The following is a 20383-nucleotide window of genomic DNA, read 5'->3' as shown; positions in this document are numbered from 1 at the left end:
ATTCAAGCATATGGATGACTGGTTTGGCAGTATCATCAGCAATGACTTCGCACGGAGCAGCATCTAGAATTTGATGCACATAGGTGCTCAAGGCGCCAGGACACACGCGCGCAGTGTACGCCGTTCATCGCACCTCGTTCTCTGCCCCGCCATAAACTCCCGTCCTTATCAGTGAAGAGCTTGTCGTGCCACTTTCCAAGCGCCAGTACGGCAGTACGCTTGCTTGCTGCTCACTAGCTCTTTCCTCTTGTCTGTGCACAGTCTGGATTTAATGCTCGACGCAGGAAGCCATAGATCTCCCTTAGAACTGCGATAACTTGGCCTTCCTTGGTGCCCAACGAACAGCCACAATCGGGCCTTTTTCTGAGTTTCTTTGGTCCGGCGAGGTGCTTGCTGCTCTAGCTGGCTAACAGTATGGCAATGATAAAGAGATGCCTTTGCAAATCGGAGGAAGACTTCAAAGGTAACGGTCAAACAATTACTTCAACCAAGATACTGTTAGCCAGCTAGAGCAGCGAGCACCTCGTCAGTTAGAGCAGGCCAAAGGTCCGGCGAGGTGCTTCGTCTCCCTGTCTTTACTGATGCGAGTTCTTAGCATTTGAGTTATTTTCTAGAAAAGATTATAACCAAAGCTGATCCTTTTTTCTATCTCTTTTCCTGAATTGCTGAGCAGGACTGTTAAAGAAAACCAACATCCACCTTTTTTCCTATAAAGAGATCAGAAGAGCAACCAATAACTTCAACCATGGCAACAAGCTAGGCAGAGGTGGTTTCGGAACTGTATACAAGGTATTGCTGTTACCTCTCGGCGCTTGTTCAGTTAAACTGGGAAAAATCGAACAGCTAAATCCCTGCCGTGTTTTCTGTTATGTGGCACATGTAGGGAACCTTCGGAGACGGCACTGCATTTGCTGCCAAAATTCTATCCTGTGAATCTGAGCAAGGGATCAAGGAATTCCTGACAGAGATCGAAAGCATCAGCGAGGCCAAGCATGCGAACCTCGTCAGCTTGCTGGGCTGCTGTGTCCAGAAGCAAAATAGGATCCTGGTCTACGAGTTCGCGGAGAACAACAGCCTCGATCATGCACTGAAAGGTGGTTAGTCCCACCCAACCCAGTTCAGAGTTTCAGACTTCACACCACCTGTATATCGGAACGCAGGCTCTCCACTCGTACATACTTAGTAGTGCGTATTTCAGCTCTAGGTTCAGCGAGCGGAGCAGCCATCAGACATCTGTATGGGCACGGCCAAGGGGCTGAGCTACCTCCACGAGGAGCACGAGCCCAACATCGTGCACAGGGACATCAAGGCAAGCAACGTCCTCCTCGGCAGAAACCACAGCCCCAAAATCGGGGACTTCGGCTTGGCGAAGCTGTTCCCGGACAACGTCACCCATGTCACCACGCGCGTGGTCGGGACGACGTGCGTAAGCCCTTCTTACACGGAGTCTTTTTTTTCTGAACCAAGCTAGAGAAAGATGATCGATGTCTCTATATGACTTGCTTGCTTAATTACCTGCAGTGGATACCTGGCGCCTGAATACGTGGTGCACGGGCAGCTGACCAAGAAGGCCGATGTCTACAGCTTCGGCGTCCTCCTCCTCGAGGTCATCAGCGGCCGGAGGGTCTCGGAGACGATTCGATCGGATACATTCCTCGTGAGACAGGTCGTTTAGCTTGATTTTTTTTCCCGATACGTTGAATATGGCATCTGTATGCTGCTGCTCACGTTGATCTTTCTTGCAGTGCAGGCATGGCTGCTCTACGAGCAGGGAAGGCCGCTGGACATCGTGGACGCGAGTGTCAAGGACTACCCGGAGGCAGAGGTGCTCAGATACGTCAAGGTAGGCCTGGCGTGCACGCAGGCGGCGCCCGACGGGAGGCCCGCGATGCGGCAGGTGGTGAAGATGCTGTCGCGGCCCGCCGCGTTCCGCGAGCTGGAGATGCACTTGGCCGACCATGATTCCTCCGCTGCCCTCACACGTCCTGGCTTGAGCTTGTCGCCTCTTTCCTCCATGGCAACAAGTAGTACGAATTCCTCCTCGGCCACTTACAGTGAAACCGTACCCAGGTAGATGGATTGGTTTTTGAAACAAGACCATGCTTTAAAAACACTATTTTATGCAGAGCATTAGGAATGTTTTTCCTACACGGAATTTTGCACATACTCCTATGTACTCCCTCCGTTCCTAAATACTTATCTTTCTAGACATTTCAACAAATGACTACATACGAAGCAAAATGAATGAATCTACACTCTAAAATATGTCTACATACATCCGTATGTAGTAGTCATTTGAAATGTCTAGAAAGACAAGTATTTAAAAACGGAGGGAGTATAACATTCAACAGTGTTTGTTGTCTTTCTTAAAAAACAATGCTTGTTGTAAAATTAATCAGAATATCTTATTTTATTTACTGATTTTTTTTACTGTTCATGGTGTGCATTTGCGCTCATGAGCAAAAGAGCTATTCCACCCTCCTCGCCCGTTAAAATTCCAGAAACCAACAACATGCCCTCGGACATGCACCTGATTGGCATGGCCAAGCGGAATTGCGCAGCCCCGAAGATTCGCCAAAATCGAGGATCACAGAACTAGCACTAATATCCAGCTTCTGCGGCTTGATAAATATCATCAAGTCATAAGCAAAGATCAATAGCCTCTAGCTCAATCAGATCTGTCTAAAGACATTGCCCATTAACATTTTCATGGCTTCTGGAGCGAGATCTTTCAAATCAAATAAACAACATACTAAGATGACTAAACAGAGGAATAATTAGCTACATGGCTAACCTACTGATAATTGAACAGCTACTGGCGTCATGCCACAACCTAAAATCTATCTAATACTACAGCTGCTGATAAAAAATAGCTCTACAACTTCAAACCCCATCTACAACCTCGTACAACATTCACCTGAACCTCGGGAGCATGGCAAATAAAGCCAACTGTGCTCATCGATCCGCCGGGTTCCATGGCAAATCCAAACTGAAAGTGTGGCGGCTCAGAATCCCAAAAACAGTGTGGTGTACCAATTGGGGTAGGACCACACTAATACCATATGAGGGCACGAAGGTCTGCATGACTTAACAGCTAATCGCCTTCCAAATTCTCTGCGCTTCGAAAACCATCTTGTCTCCAGTAGCCAGGAAAACCTTGGCAGTCCACCAGATGGAAGAATTCACTTTGCAAGTTGATAGGTCTCCAACTAAAACCCCAGTGTCCGGACACATCCATTTTGTCACTCTGCTCAACCAAAATGGCCTTTGATCCTGGAATATGTACCATGGCAATACACATCCTTTCTCGAAAACACCGCTCAAGGAACATGGCCTTCGATTTCTCCGAAACTCTGCTCAAGGAACATGGCCTTCAATCCTGGAATATCTACCATAAGGAGGCCTTTGCACTGCCCGGGGGAAATCTGGCTTGAAGCGCTTATTATAATTGGGCGCCAAAGACCTGTGGAAATAGTACGTACACATCCAAGCATACGAAAATTTAAAAAAAAAAGCATAGACGAGACTTAACAATGAAAGAAAACACAATGGACACTCAAATCAGGAAAGCTGCAAAAACTGCTTATATAACAGTCATCATCATACCAGAATAATGATTGGGCATGTCATGCTAGCTTTATATATCTGAGTAAGCTAAGCAGCAATAATAATTCCTCAACATTCTCTAGGCCTTAGCACACTACTGCCGCTATGATCCAACTGATGAAGATATATCATGAAGAATCATCTGTGTCTTTGAAAGGACTTAACTGAGCATGCACTGAGTATGCATACCGTTACATGCTTATTGTATTCATAGTACTTTAATGGCAATAAAATCTAACAAAAGGTGGATTCCATAGATACAATTCTAATTAGCCGAGTTGAAGTCTCCAAAGTACAAAGGTAAAAATCCAGCAAGTCCACCTAACATCATGAAGCTCATTTAACTACGTACATCAAACGCAAAGGTACTTATAATAACCAAACAGTAGATATATGGCATGCAAAAGTCAACAAACAATCACCTTGGAGAACTAGACCGTTTCTGAGCAAGTTGACCAAGCATGGATCTCAAAGTTCCAAGAGCCTCATCAGCCGCCTGCAAGATGTCAAAGTATGTGTAAACTTAATTCAGATATACAGTGTGTGGTGGTATAACCAGACCGAACCATAAAAGGTTCTTAATTGCTTAAGAAATGCATTTACGCTGAAATACCGCAAAGTGAACCTGGGTCTACTGGATCCCATCTTTTAAAGAAATGATAAGCACATTTTAAAGTTTAAAGAAATTCTGAAGTTTTTACACAAGCACATAGCTATCATAGAGCAGTAAACCTAAAGTTTGCCACCAAAAGCAAATATAAAGAGCAGTAAACCCCACCTCTAAGAAACTTAAGCACAATTTGTTTGGAACATGCAAGTGCGAGACAGAAGTATTACATATCCAAACTTTTTCAGCGTACTAATATTCAATCTGAACTTAAAACTCTAAGCATAGTTACATATCCAAACTTTTTCGGCGTACTAATATTCAATCTGAACTTAAATCCCAGAAAAAAGGGAAACTTAATTTCTTCAGTATGTAAGGTATATAACCTGAAGCTTAGCTTCTTCCCATGTTATTCCAACTCCTTTGCCAAGAGTTTGCCCACCAACTTCTACCTGAAAATCCGAAGGCCAAGCAGTTTAAGTATGCTGCACAAGTTAATGTTGTTTGTTCAAGCACAACTATAAATAAAAACAACCAAGCAAGCTGTAAAGTAAGCGTCGATGCCATCACCAAAATGACACCCACTTACATATATCCAAGTATCACCGTACAGGCGTACACAACCATGTTAGTGCAAAATCTATTACTCCCTCTGTCCCAAATTACTTGTCGCAAGAATGGATGTATCTAGACATATTTTTAGGTCTAGATACATCCATTTCTACGACAAATAATTCAGGACGGAAGGAGTGCTAAATTTCAACCATGATTATGACAGGAACATTGTTATGACCGGGGTAACTTATACCCGTAGGAGGCCCACCGGGCAGGTTTAGTTAGGGGCTTAGCCCACAAGTTCTCTTATTTTCGTGGTTATATAAACAAGCTGTAAGACTCTTTTTGAGATTAAGCAATAAGACAATTCTATTGCCCGGCTCCCAGAGGAGCCGGAACCCTAAACCCTAGCCGCCGCCTCTCACCGCAGCCGCCTCCTCCACGCGCACGACGGCTCCCAGCCGCCGCCGGCCGCGTGCTCACCCGCGCCCAGCTCCCTCCTTCCCCTACAATCTCCGGCCTAGAACTGGTAGAACCCTAGCTCCTAACAAACATTTTCATAGAAGATCAGTTCTATAATGGCAATCAACAAAAGAGAAAAGGCTGCCTGACAAGCCTATCAGAGAGGAGCAATTCTATATAAGATCAACCCTAAAAATGGTAATCAGCGAGAACAAGAAACTGCTTGAGATCCTACCGGTTCACAACAAAAGAATTATATGCCGCGATTAAGATCCTACTGGTTCACAACAAAAGAATTATATGCCGGGAGACCCACGCCAATAGTGCTACATGATACATCAGGATGTACCAGATACTAAAAAAGGACAGGACACCACATTTTCACCACGAAATATGACTTCATGGCAATATGTTTACTTTATAAATGAATGTGTATGCTGTCAACACTGCAGATATCAGGACAAACAACTCGAAGAAATGAAGCTGCTAACTGACCTGAGCGTAAGTCTCCTTGCCACCTGAACCATCTAGAGGACTTGGCCGAGCTTGAAAAACTAAGTTATATCCCTCAACTGTGCACTGCAGTATGCTTTCACACATCTTCATTACCAGTTTAATGAGCAGAGAGTCAAACAACCAATAAGCGGGTACTTACAAGTTGCTTCAGAGCAGCAATAGAGCCTCCTGTTATTCTGGAATTGTTCTCCCCTGTTTTCGTGAATCGGGATTCCTCTGAAGTGCTTGCGACTGGCAATATATCGTTCCTGGTATTTTCAGAGTATCCAAAAAAGTTTGGATTGCTACCGAAACCATCTTCGTTCACATCAGTCATCTTATTTGGATCAGACAACAGGTATTTATCTGCAAGTGAATTTGACACAGCAAATCAATAAAAAATTGTTGTCAACGTACGAATGCGCTAGAAGTTAATGCAAATATGCAACAACACAAACTTACTGGCCAAATTTCTTAAAGATATTTCTGCAGCTTGACGCTGTGCTTCTTTCCTTGAGCTACCAATGCCTTCACCCACTTTTTCTCCCACTATCCAAATCTGAATAAATAAAGCAAGCTCAAGCACAGTAAAGGAGACAATAAGTAAAATTCTTCAGCAGAAGTTTTCCTTCAGACAGCCAATGAGAACTGCACACAGCAATAAACTTTGGTGCTTGGTGACGGTTGTTAGTTTCTCTCCAGAAATTATGTTATATTACAGGTGTATGCAATACTATGAGCTTTACAAAATTCAGATAGATTCAAGAGGGAAATTTGCTTTGTGTACATAGTTCAAATGTGAAAAATATATGAAGAAGGTTCCAAACTTACCTCAATAGAGAACTGTAGTTCTGCGGTATCACATAATGTTGACCTGTACTCCACCTAAATAAAGAAAATAAAAATCAGAATTGACTACTAGAATAGGTATTCAGAACCATTAATATGGATAACTCAAAATTACCTTAGATCCAGACTTCAGTGCGATCTCCTCTAGTATGCCAACAGAACCTACATTTCGTGCATAGCTTTGTCCAGACTCAATCAAGTTGTTTCTCTGACCTGATGAAACATGGCAAGTTCAGTTAAGAACAGACCATCCAAAAGAGTAATCCAATTTATTTCTAACATAACATCAGTAAAGCACACAAAAAACTCAATGCCAAACATGACAAGTGGAGCAGTAAGTGTTAAACACAATGTTGCCGCGCAAGCATTGAAGTCTATTTTGCTTCTCCAAATGTGGGTAAAATGAAAGCAAGTAAAGCCATATGCAAAATTATAATGCGAACTCAGGGCCTTTTTGAAATCATATGCAGATTTTGAACACGAATTAGGGGCCTTGTTTGACATTTAAAATGAATAAGTACGTGGTACTAGTAGACCCGCACCCCAACCCAGCATCTGTTCTCACTTCTCAGACCAAAGGCAATGATAAGCCTGATAAGCCTAACAAAAGATAATGTTCCATACTCAAAATAATTCCAAATGGTATATAATTCGTAAAACAACAAAAAAAATGTAGAAAGAGATTCTTAAGGCCGTGATTTAGTTTTTCAGGCCATGACATGCAGGACTGGCCTGTCAAGGCTATGCTTTTTTCATGCCCTGGCCAGCTGGCCTTGAACAATACTACATCCCTGATGCTAAATCCAAAGGTTTGGATTATGTAATTTGTTGCAACGATACATGAGTATGAAAACAGAAAAGTACAACCTACAAATTGCATGCTTGTCATGAACAACGCTCCAAAAACAATAAAATCTCAGGCTTTGTTCAATGAGTGCTGTAATAATTGCCCGATTCTCTTCATCACCCCCCGAAATGAACATCAAATTTCCACAATGAGTGCACGTACATACCAGGAAAGGATCTGTATCTTGGAGGTGCATGGTTCTGAAGCATGCGGTGGTCCTCAGTATGTGTTACCTGAACCAAGCAAATGTATGTCACCACATGGTGTTAGATGTCTTGTTAGCTAACACATACCTCCGATCCATATTACTTATCACTGAAATGGATGTATCTAGATGTATTTCAGTTCTAGATACATCCGTTTGAGCGACAACTAATATGGGTCGGAGGGAGTATTAAACATTCCATTTGAATCACCTACCTGAGAGGGAAACCTCTGGCTCTGATAACTAAATCTATCAGAGGACACTGGATTATTATCGCCACCATGGAAGTAAGATGGCTGTGGTGGTTGTTTTTTATCATAATGCATGGTATCAGATTCTGAAGGGAACCCTGCTGAACCCATGTTCAAATTATTTGAGTTCATGCCAATGCCATCCTCGATAGGGAACCAATTCCCATGAGATTGCACCGGAGGAACTGAAACTTGCGCAGGAGGTACTGCTGGAAGAGGTGGTGTAGGATCTCTTGTGTCTTGGCCATGTTGTAATATGAGAAGCCTTCTCCTTGTGTCAGGATCTAACTCAGACTCTGGAACCTCGCCCTCTTCTCTACCTGGAGAAGCTTGCAATGGATCTAAGACAACTGGTTGAACGACTGGTTGGCTGAATGCAGGTGGCGGAACTTGATTGTTACTCAAAGGCATCATGCCAAGAGGTGGTGCAAATGGCGCTACTGAAGATGGAGCAAAACTTTGACTAGGGGCTACTGGCATCACCATGTTAGCCATTGTTGGATTCAAAACACTGCCACTGCCAGATGCTTCCTGAAAATAGGAGAAATGAATACGCAAGAAAAAACAAGGCAAACATGAAAACAAATCCACCCACAAAGTAGCATGTGAAGATATATGCAGAATGCAGTTAGTTGTAGTTTCCGTTTTCTGTACAAAATGGCTTCATTAAACATCAAACTACTCACGAGAGAAGCAGTTCAAGCTAAAACTATAGTATTCTACTATTATAATGTAATGCATACAGAGACACGGTTGGCTGTGAGAGAGGGAAGAAACCCTAGTTTGGGAGACAACAGGTACAGCAGCAGCTGGAAGCTGACTAAGAATGAAAAATAGGATGGGACTGTCACACAGGCTCCGGTGCGTGATAATTTTGACACATCATGATGGAAACTTGATTGACACAACTTAATTTGCTGGGTGATTCCATGATGGAAACATCACAAATCCACACCAGCATAACCCCCCAAAAAGCACCTTAGGTGTTATTTACCCTGGTTTTATAGGTTCAGGGGAGTTGAAGTAGACGGTTTTGTGGTCCAGGTGGGTTAACTAGATGCACCCCATGGCTATGGATGTAAGAAAGCAAACCTTCATTCTCCTCTCAACCTCAGCATCAGCCATGCCATCAAAAGCCAGTGAATCTCTGTTCCCATTCACTACTGCAACATTCTCATCCTAAACACGATAAATAGAACTGTTAATGCTGAGAAAATAGCATGTAAGCATCAGCTTTTATCAGACCCACCTCTGAAATCAAATAATTGCCCACATCTGGGGCTGATGAGATATCCTGTATTTCATCCTCATAAAGAACACTCGTAATCCTTGGCAAGAGGCCTTCATCAAAGTCCCTGTAAATTGAACCGTGAGGTGGTATGTTAAGAAGCCAGAAGACCTCAGATGTTATATATTAAGCACACACAAAAAACAAACATGGCAGCCTAGAGTGGCCTTAGTTTGATAGTTGAGAATGCCATAAAAACTGAATCATGTTAACAAATATGGCAATCTTACTTGAAGAAGCCGCCCCTAACATTGCACGCGACATTTCTGGCAACACATAGAACTGGGATGGAACAGTTTGCCTATAGGAAAGACATCCATTAGTAAGCAAAAGGTAATGTAATTATGTATCATTAAACATCTAATACGACCATTACCTCGGCTTGAGGTGCATAGTATGGGGTGAAAGCAGGAACCACATGAACTCTAGATTGGTCTTTCTCATCCCAAACTTTCAGACGATCATCAATTACTAATGCCATTCCAGGATGGCAAGATCCATCATGGAAAACATTTAGCAAGGACTTTTTTAAGCCTAGAAACAATAAATAAGATGTTAACTTTAAAGGATGGAAAGAAAATCACATAACAAATAATGTGTGCAAAGGAGAATGAAAGCTTAAAAGCTGCACTTGACAGCCTCTGATTACAGGAACATCTGATACATCATACGGTGTATTAAGCTCTTTAAGTACTCGGTCCAGAAATGAAACAATTCACTTACCAGATTTTACACACACCATTCTGTCACTAAGTTGAACAGAGTTAATCAATCTTGAGTCTGGATCAAGCAATCTCCACATTTCTAAAGCATAGTCTCTCTCCGCCATTGTACACACATAGACCTCAAAACGCTTGCGACCTCTTGCAATCAAGTAGCTTCGGAGATCCTCCCATGCTGGCCTTAACCGAACAAGAACACTTGTATCCCTTATCTACAAAAATAAAACCGAATTCCGCCTGTCAGTTCTGGACTTTTTCTTGCAACCATATAAGGGCACGTAGATCATAGTGTAGAAACTGATTGCTTTGCCAATATATAACACATGCAAATTCATGCTAGAAACTTCCACACTATGAAGAGAGAACACAGAAGCAGGTCCACGACATTCCAGGCAGTACAAATGTAAGAGACCCTTAAGAGGCCTGGTGTGCAACAGAAAGTCAAATGAACACCATACCATGAAGTAGAATTATAATGCATCTATAAAGGCCATACCGTAAACTAGAATTATGATGCATCTACATGCTGATCAAGAACCGCTCTTAACAAAGATGCAAAGCAACTTTAAGCAATGGATCACATACCAAAGGATTTATTCTGGTCAAGATAATGTTTTTCTCTTGTAATCTTATAACTGGGCGTGTCAATGATTGATGGTTATCAGACAATGGTGGAACAATCTCAGGTTGCACTTTATACATTTTTCCATCATCATAGACCTGATCACCTTCTATATACTGCTTTAGGATAGATCTATCATCTTGGTACCTCTTGATCTCTGCTAACATACCATTCATGCGTTGTGGATCAGTCTCATTACTCAGCTTTCTTTGAAGTGAATCAATTCTGTCCTCAAAAGAGCGTGTGGTATTGGCAACAATCAATGTCTCATCAAGGTCAAACACAATACCGAGGCAGCGGAGATTTAACATGGTCAAGCAAGAATTATACAGACCAAATGGCACTTTATAGCCCCAGAAACATGCATGGTTTGTCAAGTTTCTCCCTGATGTCATTGCCACTAAATGCAATTCTTCCTCTCCTAACGGAACAACTGCAGTCTGCAAGCACAAACAAATAAAAGGAGCAATATCAATAATAGAAGTATATACATATAAATGTTTTTTTCTGGGTAAGAACAGAAAATAAAGGTAAATGGAATGTGAAAAATGAAGATGGATGTTTTTCAACAGAACTAAGTATTTAAGTTCCTAGGCAAACAGGAGTGCAAGAATTTGATTCCGAATTATGAAATCAGAGTATGACATAAATTACACTTGTCTCTTAAGGCAGTAAGTTGAGGATGGAAATATTCATATCCAAGCAACATCACCTCTCAACTTTAAAGCTAACAGAAGTGGATTACTAAATACAAAATTAAATGCATTGCCAAACTGAAACATCAAATCTTCTCGTCTAGTTTTTTGCAGTGAGAATCCAGCAGAACCTTGTTAGACTGGATGTCTATGTAAGTTCTCAAATCCTTGAAATTCTTTCCAAAAACAACGAATCAAAGTTCAAATTCAATTAGAGTGATCAACCGATGTGACGTCCAAGTAATTTAAGTCCATGAGTATCAGACAAATTAACAGTGTTTCACAAGCCATCAGGCTTTATGTTCCAACTCATCAGTAATCAAACTGGCAAGTTGAGATTCTATTTATGTAAGATAGGAACGAATTAAAAGCAAGTCCAAGTCCACAAAACACCATCTATAAAGTGATTCCTTCGAGTCAGCATCAGCAATGGAAAAAATATCAGGGCATTTTGTCTGCTGACTTATTCACGAGTCCACATACATACATACATATCCATGCAGTAAATGTCAAGGTTTTGTCCTGGTGAACTTGTCCATGTAAGATTAAAAAAGATTTTCCAAAATGTCCATGTAATAATATTAAAAGCTTTTTTAAAAGTGTGATGTAAAATTAGAGAGTTTCCTTGAAACTTTCCGTGTAAAATCAGAGAGTTTTCGTTGAAACTTCCCATGTAAGATTACAGAGATTCCTCAATCTGTTCTCGTTGATCTTTGTGTTAGACTGTGGATCTTTTTTTATGTCGGGGATGATTTAGATACCTTGTTGTCCCTGAGGCAAGCAGCGTGCATGGCGACGAGTGGCGGTGGTGGCTCGTCGGCGGCCTTGGGCGGCCTGGACTCCATGACGAGGCAGCGAGCCCCAACCGCCACGGTGTGCATGACGGCGAGCGGCAGGCAGCGCTCGCTGGGCGGGGAAAGGCGGTCCACGCGGATCTCTCGCGCCCACGCCGCCGCGCCCAGGTTCGTGTCGCCCTTGGGCCACACCTCCACCTCCCCGATGGAGGTGTTCCCGTAATAAACCATGGACTTGATCATTCTCTCCAACGAAACCAACAAAACAAGCAAACAGATCTCGACTCCTCTAGGTCAAAAAGTTTCGTTCGACGCGTCCAAAATCAAAGGGCCTGGTTCTCACACAGGTAGATCTGCAGATTGTCTGCAGATCTGTTCTCATGAAGCGTCCGAAACGAAAAAGTAAAATCGAGACGGGTAGAGGGGGAGGATAGATGCGTGCGTGCTCGTGTGGTCTTAGTAAAACGATGGTGCTTCAGATCGTGCCCGAACTATTCACCGTTTCTAGCCCAGATTTGGGGGTGGATTGGTCAGATCTGGGGGAGTTCGTGCGCTGCCGCGTCAATGGCGGCCACGTGAGAAGGGGGAGGGGAGGGGGGCGGGGAGAAGCTTGAAACCCTAGGCGTCTGATCGGGACGAGGGAGAGGAGAGGGATTTATTTGGTAGGTTGCGGCAAGGCCTGGTGGTGGTGGGCAGAGGAGGAGAGGACGAGAGGGTGCGCGCGCGGATATGTTGGCACTATCGCCACGTAATTAGCAGGGATTTTCTTTTCCTTCTTGATTTCTGGACGGGAGCACGAGGCTGTCACGTCTCGTGCGTCGGACAGTGGCTGCTGAGCTTTTATTATGGTGGGTGAGTGAGTGAGTGGGTGGGTAGTTGGCAACATTTTCTCTTCCAGGGCCGTGCACGGCTCCTTTTGCATATATAGGACTTAAAAAATAGATGTAGCAGTCGTATTCCGAACGGACTAATTTCTTTGGCGATGCTTAAACAAAAAATAACAGAACTTTCGATCTAGTATTCATCTTCAATCATGGTACTATAACGCAAACCAGAAATAACAAAAACTAGGGACATTTCCTAATTTTCGCCAGCCTCGCCTTTACCCCTAAATAAAAACAATGTTTAAATTTACTCCTCTTCCATCTGGTGCCCTTATGAAAATACCCCTTTGTATCGTTTTCGTCTGGTAAAAGGCCAAAGGCTGTCCACAGGACGTTTTCTACACATTTTTGCCCCTATTAGGATATGTCATTTACACACGTGAGACCTACCACCTGAAATAAGAAAGAAAAACTCTCACACACCTCCCCTCACAGCCCAAACCAAAAAAACTCTCTCTCTCTCTCACACAGCCCCTTTTCTCTCTCCCTGGCATGTGAGCTATGGGACCCACGGCATGGTCAAAATCGGTCCATGCATGCCCGCCGTGAGGCTTGCATGGCTCGGTCGATGGCCGTCGCCGGCGAGGGGCTCCACGCCTGAGGGTAAGGACTGTGGAGGCGGGCTCGGGGTGATCTAGCGGAGGGTGTGGACGTGGTCTGGGAGGTTGGAGGGACTCGGAGACGACCTCCTCATCGTCAATGGCATCCACTGTTGCGGTTGTTCGTGGTGTGGTGACTCAGGGACGGACAGATCGTCGGGGAGGATGTGGGCGACTCCGGTTGCGCCATAGGGAGGTGAGTAGGTCAAGGAAAAAATGTGGGTGGCATATCCGAGGAGATCGGGCGGTGGCACCGCCATGCCAGAGGTGGGGAACAGGACCATGGTGGCACTGTATTTGGTAGCCCAGACCGATTAAATTTGCAGAAATTACCGGGACGGTGAGGTGGAGCGTTGTGACATGGTTTCACGATTGGGGGAGGCTTCTTGTCGCGAGAACGATGGCCGATGACCATGCGAAAGCACTCTGGACGAAATCCAAGCCATTCGAGAGGATTTGGCAAGCCCCACGCACTCACACCACCTACGACCAGTGTGGCCAGGCTCCCTAGTCGCTAGCGCACCACGCCCCTGATCCACCCCACATTGTCCGAGCCTGCTCGCTGGCATGCTCGTGCGTGCTCTAGAGGGAGAGAGAGGACGGAAGGAAGAAGAGAGTTTTATTCACAGGGGGGTCCACCTGTAAAGAGAGTGAGAGAAGGTGTGTGATACGTCTCTATCGTATCTACAATTTTTTATTATTCCATGCCAATATTCTACAACTTTCATATACTTTTGGCAACATTTTTTTTGTGACTAACATATTGATACAGTGCCCAGTGTCGGTTCATGTTTGTTGCATGTTTTTTGTTTTGTAGAAATCCATATCAAACGAATTTCAAACGCGATAAAAATTTATGGAAATTTATTTTGGAATATATGTGATTTTGGGGAAAAATCAATGTGAAACGATGTCCGAGGGGGGCACAAGCTCAGAGGGCGCGGGCCCCTGCCCTAAGCATGCCTAGAGGGCTTGTGGCGCCCCTTTAAGACGGTTGGTGCCCTTCTTTCACTACAAGAACGATAATTTCTAGATAAAAATCCCCTCAAAATTTCAGCCCAATTGGAGTTACGGATCTCCGGGAATTTAAGAAACGGTGAAGGGCCAGAAAACAGGAACACGAAAAGAAGAGAAACACACACACACACACACAAAAGAGATAGATATATAGAGAGAGAGAGAGAGAGTCTCAGAGGGCTCCTGCCCTCCGGGAGCCATGGTGGTCATGGACCAAAGAGGAAACTCTTCTCCCATCTAGGGGGAGGTCAAGCAAGAAGAAGAAGGAGGGGGCTCTCCCCCTTTCTTCCGATGGCGTCGGAGCGCCGTCGGCGGAACCATTGTGACGACGATATATATACACCAACAACTTCGCCGTCGTCATCACCAACTTTCTCCCCATCTATGCAGCGGTGTAACACCTTCTCTACCCGCTGTAATCTCTACTTAAACATGGTGCATCATGCTATATATTATTACCCAGTCATGTATGGCCATCCTATGATGTCTGAGTAGATTCGTTTTGTCCTATGGGTTGATTGATGATCGTGATTGCTTTGAGTTGTGTCTTTTATTTTGGTGTTGTCCTATGGTGCCCTCTGTGCCGCGCAAACGTGTGGGATTACCGATGTAGTGTTGTGATACATTCATAAGTCGCTTATAGTGGGTTGCGTGAGTGACGAAAATACAAATCCGAGTAAGGGGGTGATACGTCTCCAACGTATCTATAATTTTTGATTGTTCCATGCTATTATATTATCTATCTTGGATGTTTTATATGCATTTATATGCTATTTTATATGATTTTTTGGGATTAACCTATTAACCTAGAGCCTAGTGCCAGTTTCTTTTTTTCCTTGTTTTTGAGTTTCGCAGGAAAGGAATATCAAACGGAGTCCAATTGACCTGAAACTTTATGACGATTGTTTGTGGGCCAAAAGAAGCCCACGGAGTACCGGAGATGCACCAGACGAGTCCCGAGCCACCACAAGGGTGGAGGGCACCCCGACCCCCTAGGGCGCGCCCTCTGACCTTGTGGGTCCCTCGTGGACTCCCCTGACTTGTTCTCGACGCCAACACCTCTTATATATCCCCAAACCTCCAGAACAGAACCTAGATTGGGAGTTTCGCCACCGCAAGCCTCTATAGCCACCAAAAACCAATCGGGGCCCTGTTCCGGCACCCTGCCGGAGGGGGAAATAATCACCGGTGGCCATCTTCATCATCCCGGCGCTCTCCATGATGAGGAGGGAGTAGTTCACCCTCAGGGCTGAGGGTATGTACCAGTAGCTATGTGTTTGATCTCTCTCTCCCGTGTTCTTGATTTGGCACGATCTTGATGTACCGCGTGTCATGGTTCTAAGTCTGACAGTGATGTAGGGGGTAAGTATGGAGAGGCAAGATCTTAGCTATAGAGGAGTTGTAGGAACGCAAGATTTACGAGTTCAGGCCCTTCTCGGAGGAAGTAATAGCCCTATGTCTCGGAGCCCGGAGGCGGTCGACTGGATTATGAGTGTATGAATTACAGGTGTGCGAACCCTTGTCCCTGAGGAGGGGGTGGCTTATATAGAGTTCGCCAGACCCCTCCCGCCCTCAGTTACAAGGGGCTTAAATACATTAATGTCGGACGTTACTGATAACGCCCCTAATAAAGTGCTATGATGACCATAAAAGCTACTTAATAACCGACCGTTAGCATGCAGAATGTCCTTAAGTCTCCTGATCGACGAGTGGTTGCTTCTTGGTCGAGTGATTGCTTCTTGGTCGAGTATCTTCGAGTCCGTCGAGTGGAACACCTCCAAGTCGATTGAAAGGTGATTTCTTCTGGGGATGTCCTTGGGTAGGTCAGTTTGGACAGGTCCATGACCCTACCCTAGGTACATAGCTTCATCATTAGCCCCCGAATGGATCGAGGTTTGAGTGGGAAAGGGTTTGAGCATCTCTTCGACTCATTTTTCATGTCGTGAGCATATCTTGTTTCGGATTAATGAACCAGAATCATGGCGACAACTTTCTTTCCAGTCGCCTTGATCCATTCTTGATTTTTGTCGAGCGAGTTCTTATACTTGAAAAGTTCTGAGTGACGGTGTAGAGGAGATCTTCGGTCTGACGAGTTGTTCTGCTGCCCGTGGATTTCGCGGGATCCAAATTTCGGGAAGCGCGTGGGACGGGAGAGGCCGCAGTAATCGGATGGGATAGCGCGGAGCCGCCTCGATCCCCGCACCACCTTTTTTGCCACGTATCGCGCGCGCGATCGCCACGGGATTTGACAGGGCCGCCCGGGCCTACCAGTCAGCCACTCGTAATAAGCCTCCTATAAGGCGTTGGACCGGGGTTCTGTTCCGCACGCCACCATTATCTCTCCTTTTTCTCCCGATTTCTCCACCACCCTTGCTTCCGCCTCGTCGCCGGATCTCCGCTCGAGCTCGAACTGCCACCATGGGGAAGGACAAGACGGCGGCGCTGGAACGCGCGAAGAAGGCAACCGCGAAGGCGAAGGGTAAGCGGACCAACCGGGGCGGATCCTCGTCGAGGTCCGGCCTGCCGGCGGGCTGGATCCAGGGCGACTAGATCCGCTGGGCAATCACGCAGGACGACCTCGATGACCTGGTGGAAGGGGGACTTATCCCCCACAAGTCGGCTCGGCTCCCGGGGGACGAAACTGAGCCGCAACCCAGAGAGGGTGAGTGCGTCCTCTTAGCAACTCACATAGATCGTGGGTTCTCGCTGCCTCCCCACCCTTTCTTCTGGGGTTTTTTGAACTTCTTTGGGGCTCAACTCCACCATTTCACCCCGAATACCATAGTCTACCTGGCCGCTTTCGTGTCTATGTGCGAAAACTTCTTGGGCTGTCGACCGCACTGGGGGCTCTTCAAACATATCTTCACTTGCCGTTCCCAGTCGGTCAAAAAGACCAAGTCGAGTGACGAGAGGACTCGGGTGATCCAGATGTGCGGTGGTCTGGGGATCCAGATGAGGAGCAAGAGTACTTTCCCAGCGATGATCCTTCCTGACTCGGTCCGGGGCTGGCAGTCGACTTGGTTTTACTGCAAGGATCAGCCAACCCCTGGCCAGTCAACTGGGCTTCCTCCTTTCTCCTTGGCTCGAGTGGAGAAGCCTGCTCCCCTGAAGATAGATCCAGAAGAGAAGGCGCAGGTCAAGGAGCTGGTCGAACGGGTCGTCCAGCTCGTCCGCGACGGAGTGACCGGGATGGATCTGCTGGAGGTCTTTCTCGGTCGATGCATCCAACCCCTTCAGGCGCGCGATCATCCGATGTGGATGCATTCTGGGCTCGAAGATACCGCTCAGATCCACCCGGTGGAGGTCAGCGAGGATACCTTGGAGAACTGGTTGAGAGGAATCACTGGTAACAAAGACAACCCTCGGGGATCCAGGAGGGTGATTCCATTCGACAACTCGCGCCAGCCGGAGCAGGTATGTTTCTGTAAGTAACTTTCCGATTCTCCATGTGATGTCCCGTTTGCGGTCGACTGAATGTCTTTTGATTGTTATCTTTTCAGGCCCTCATTGAAATGTACTTGATGCCCAATGGAGAGCAAGGGCAAGACCTGGAAGGCGAGGCGAGCGGCGGCGACAGTGGCGAGTGGACTTCTGATGGTGAAGAGGATGGAGAAAGCGAAGACTCAAGTGACGGAGAAGAAGTCGAGTCGCCTCCTCGCAAGGAGAGGCGATCCAAACTTGCCCAAGAACGACCGAGCGTCCGTGAAAAGGCGACTGCTCAAGCTGGTCAATCTTCGAAGCGTCCTCGGATCTCTTCACCAACCCCGACCAAGAAAACACCCAAGCACCCCAAAGTTGCGGAGCCAAAAATCCGGAAGGCGTTGCCGAAGATTAAGATTGACATCCCCGTCGCTTCCACGTAAGTGTCTTCCTCTGTATACACTCGACGCTCAGCGCCGTTTGTTTTTCTTGTTTTAATCGGACGGACTTTGGAACTGCCAGCGCTGCCACTTCTAGGACCTTAGCTTACAGGGATGATGATGAGGTGATGGAGGATGCGGTCACGTCTAAACTGGGTATGACTCCTGCCATACTGTCTTTATTTTGGTCGATTCAACTGCAATGTGTACCATTGGGTGATGATTTGTCGATTGAACTTCGAACAGCCTCTAACGTTATTGACCTCCCTGATGATGATGACGAAGAGCCTGAGAGGCCTTTGATGAGGACAAATAGGCGACCTCCTGCGAGCGAGGTGCCACAATCGACGCTGAGGGCGGAGCCAGTCGTTCAGGACGCTGGTGATGCCAATCGGGGTTTTGTTACCTTCGCCGTGCCGTTGTCGAGTGCCCTGCCTTCTTCGTCGACTGCTCAGGCCCCTATCGACCCGCCTTCAGTTTTTGTGACCCACCATGTCCCAGAGGACGAAGTGAACGCTGCCAGGGAAGCTATGCGCCAGGCGGGCGTCATGATGGAGCAGATGAAGATGGTGCGGGACGCTAGTCAGGCCGCCTACGACGCCAGCTCGGCTATCCAGAGTAATGTTCAGGTTAGTTGGTCGTTCCGTTAGGGTATGATATCTGAAGACTTTTTCTGAATATCTCTGCGTTAGTACACCCACTGGGTGCATTAAATGAACTTTGAATTAGTGGGGGCACGCTGAGTGCACCCACTGGGTGTAGTCCCCGAGACTACGGTGGACTGTGGGCAGTCGACTGTAGTCTTTGTATCTTGTCGAGTATAAACCGAATTGACAGTTTGTCTCTTCCACTCGGGCTGGTCAAGTGGTTTCAGAACCGGTGGGGGCACGTCAAGTGCACCCACTGGGTGTAGTCCCCGAGACCGCGGTCGATTGCTGGCAGTCGACTGTGGTCTGAGTTCTTTCTCTGTCTCTCTTTTTTTTACTCCCTGCACTCGACTCCGGCGGGCCGGTTGAGTGGGATCAGAACCGGTGGGGGCACGCAAAGTGCACCCACTGGGTGTAGTCCCCGAGACTATGGTGGACTGCGGGCAGTCGACCGTAGTCTTAGTACTTATTGTCTTTGTTGTTTTCCGCTGTGAAATAAGACAGAGCTGCAAAAAGCCAAGGACGGCGCCACTGGTAAGACGAGTTTGTCGACTGGTCTGTCTTAAGCTTGAGTTCTCTTCTGCTCTTTCTGAATCATGCATCATTTCTTTGTAGAAAAACTGAGAGAAGCTCTGGCGAAGAAGGACCAGGATTTGGATGCTGCTCGAAAGGAGGCTGACGACAAAACCGCTCTAGCTGCTCAGAAACTGGCTTCGGTCGACCAGTTGGAAGAAGAGAATACCAGGCTGAAGTCTGCTCTGAAGGACGCCAACAAGGAGTGCTCGCGCTGGAAGAAGGAGAATCTCATCCTGGGCGAGAAGATGGAAAGCATTGCTCGCAGGAGGGACGATTTGGAGAGCTACCTGAGGAGTCTCGCCAAGAAGTTGTTCATCAAGCTTGAAGGTGCACATTTTGTTCCGACTGATTTTTCTTTGTGTCGACTCGGCGTATGTAAATTGACTTATCCTTGGATCGTGATGCAGAGTTTTGCCAGAAACTTCGAGGAGGAGACTGGGCGGATCGAACCTGGTTTAGATCCAATCAATTCTCCTGTGAAAGATGAAACTGCCATGAATCTGCTCCGACTGGAATCCCGCATTGACGGTGTCATGGACTACTTGGCTCGACTGAAGGTTGCCATGTCGCGGATCGAACCGGCACTTTGGCCAGAGGTTGTGCTCCAAAATGATCTTGAGTCCCTGATGACTCGACTAAATGAAATCCCTGACCGAGTGCAGGAGTGGAAGAAGTCTGCTGCTCGGTGTGGCGCTGATGTGGCTCTGTCTTTGGTTCGTGTCCACTGCAAGGAGGTGCGACAAGACAAATTGGCAGCCATCAAGGTCGCCAACACCCGGAAACATGACTTCAGAACTTTTAT

General features: G+C 46.1%; 1 protein-coding gene and 1 pseudogene across 2 annotated transcripts; one reads left to right on the top strand and one right to left on the bottom strand.

Moving 5' to 3' along the window:
- Window positions 1-408: 408 nt before the first annotated feature.
- LOC125513832 (cold-responsive protein kinase 1-like) lies at window positions 409-2542 on the top strand (annotated as a pseudogene). The gene is made up of 6 exons (XR_015608431.1): window positions 409-463; window positions 674-789; window positions 884-1144; window positions 1220-1422; window positions 1522-1666; window positions 1751-2542. The product of XR_015608431.1 is annotated as a cold-responsive protein kinase 1-like (transcript).
- Window positions 2543-2679: 137 nt separating this feature from the next.
- On the bottom strand, window positions 2680-12688 carry LOC125513831 (RNA polymerase II C-terminal domain phosphatase-like 1). Its single transcript, XM_048679040.2, has 17 exons — window positions 11966-12688; window positions 10473-10949; window positions 9889-10099; window positions 9542-9699; window positions 9396-9466; window positions 9127-9232; window positions 8970-9056; window positions 7842-8408; window positions 7588-7654; window positions 6690-6787; window positions 6557-6610; window positions 6188-6284; window positions 5886-6091; window positions 5726-5809; window positions 4600-4665; window positions 4029-4102; window positions 2680-3463 (listed from the first exon to the last, which is right to left on the bottom strand). Exons 1-17 carry the CDS (start codon window positions 12239-12241, stop codon window positions 3358-3360), a joined length of 2805 nt encoding a protein of 934 aa, XP_048534997.2. The 5' UTR covers window positions 12242-12688; the 3' UTR covers window positions 2680-3357.
- Window positions 12689-20383: the final 7695 nt, after the last annotated feature.

The sequence above is a fragment of the Triticum urartu genome, chromosome 6A (assembly GCF_056163025.1).
Source record: "Triticum urartu cultivar PI428250 chromosome 6A, HENAU_Tu73, whole genome shotgun sequence".
NCBI lineage: Eukaryota > Viridiplantae > Streptophyta > Magnoliopsida > Poales > Poaceae > Triticum > Triticum urartu.
The sequence above is the reverse complement of the archived record's forward strand: the minus strand, read 5'-3'. Positions and strand labels throughout refer to the sequence as shown.

Bases quoted from the DNA above. Each gene is read 5' to 3' on its own strand.
- LOC125513831 (XM_048679040.2), bottom strand. From the start codon at position 12,241: ATGATCAAGTCCATGGTTTATTACGGGAACACCTCCATCGGGGAGGTG. The intron at 10,950-11,965 runs GTATCTAAATCA...TTGTGCTTGCAG, and splicing joins CTTGCCTCAGGGACAACAAG to ACTGCAGTTGTTCCGTTAGG. The intron at 8,409-8,969 runs GTTTGCTTTCTT...TCCTATTTTCAG, and splicing joins AGGTTGAGAGGAGAATGAAG to GAAGCATCTGGCAGTGGCAG.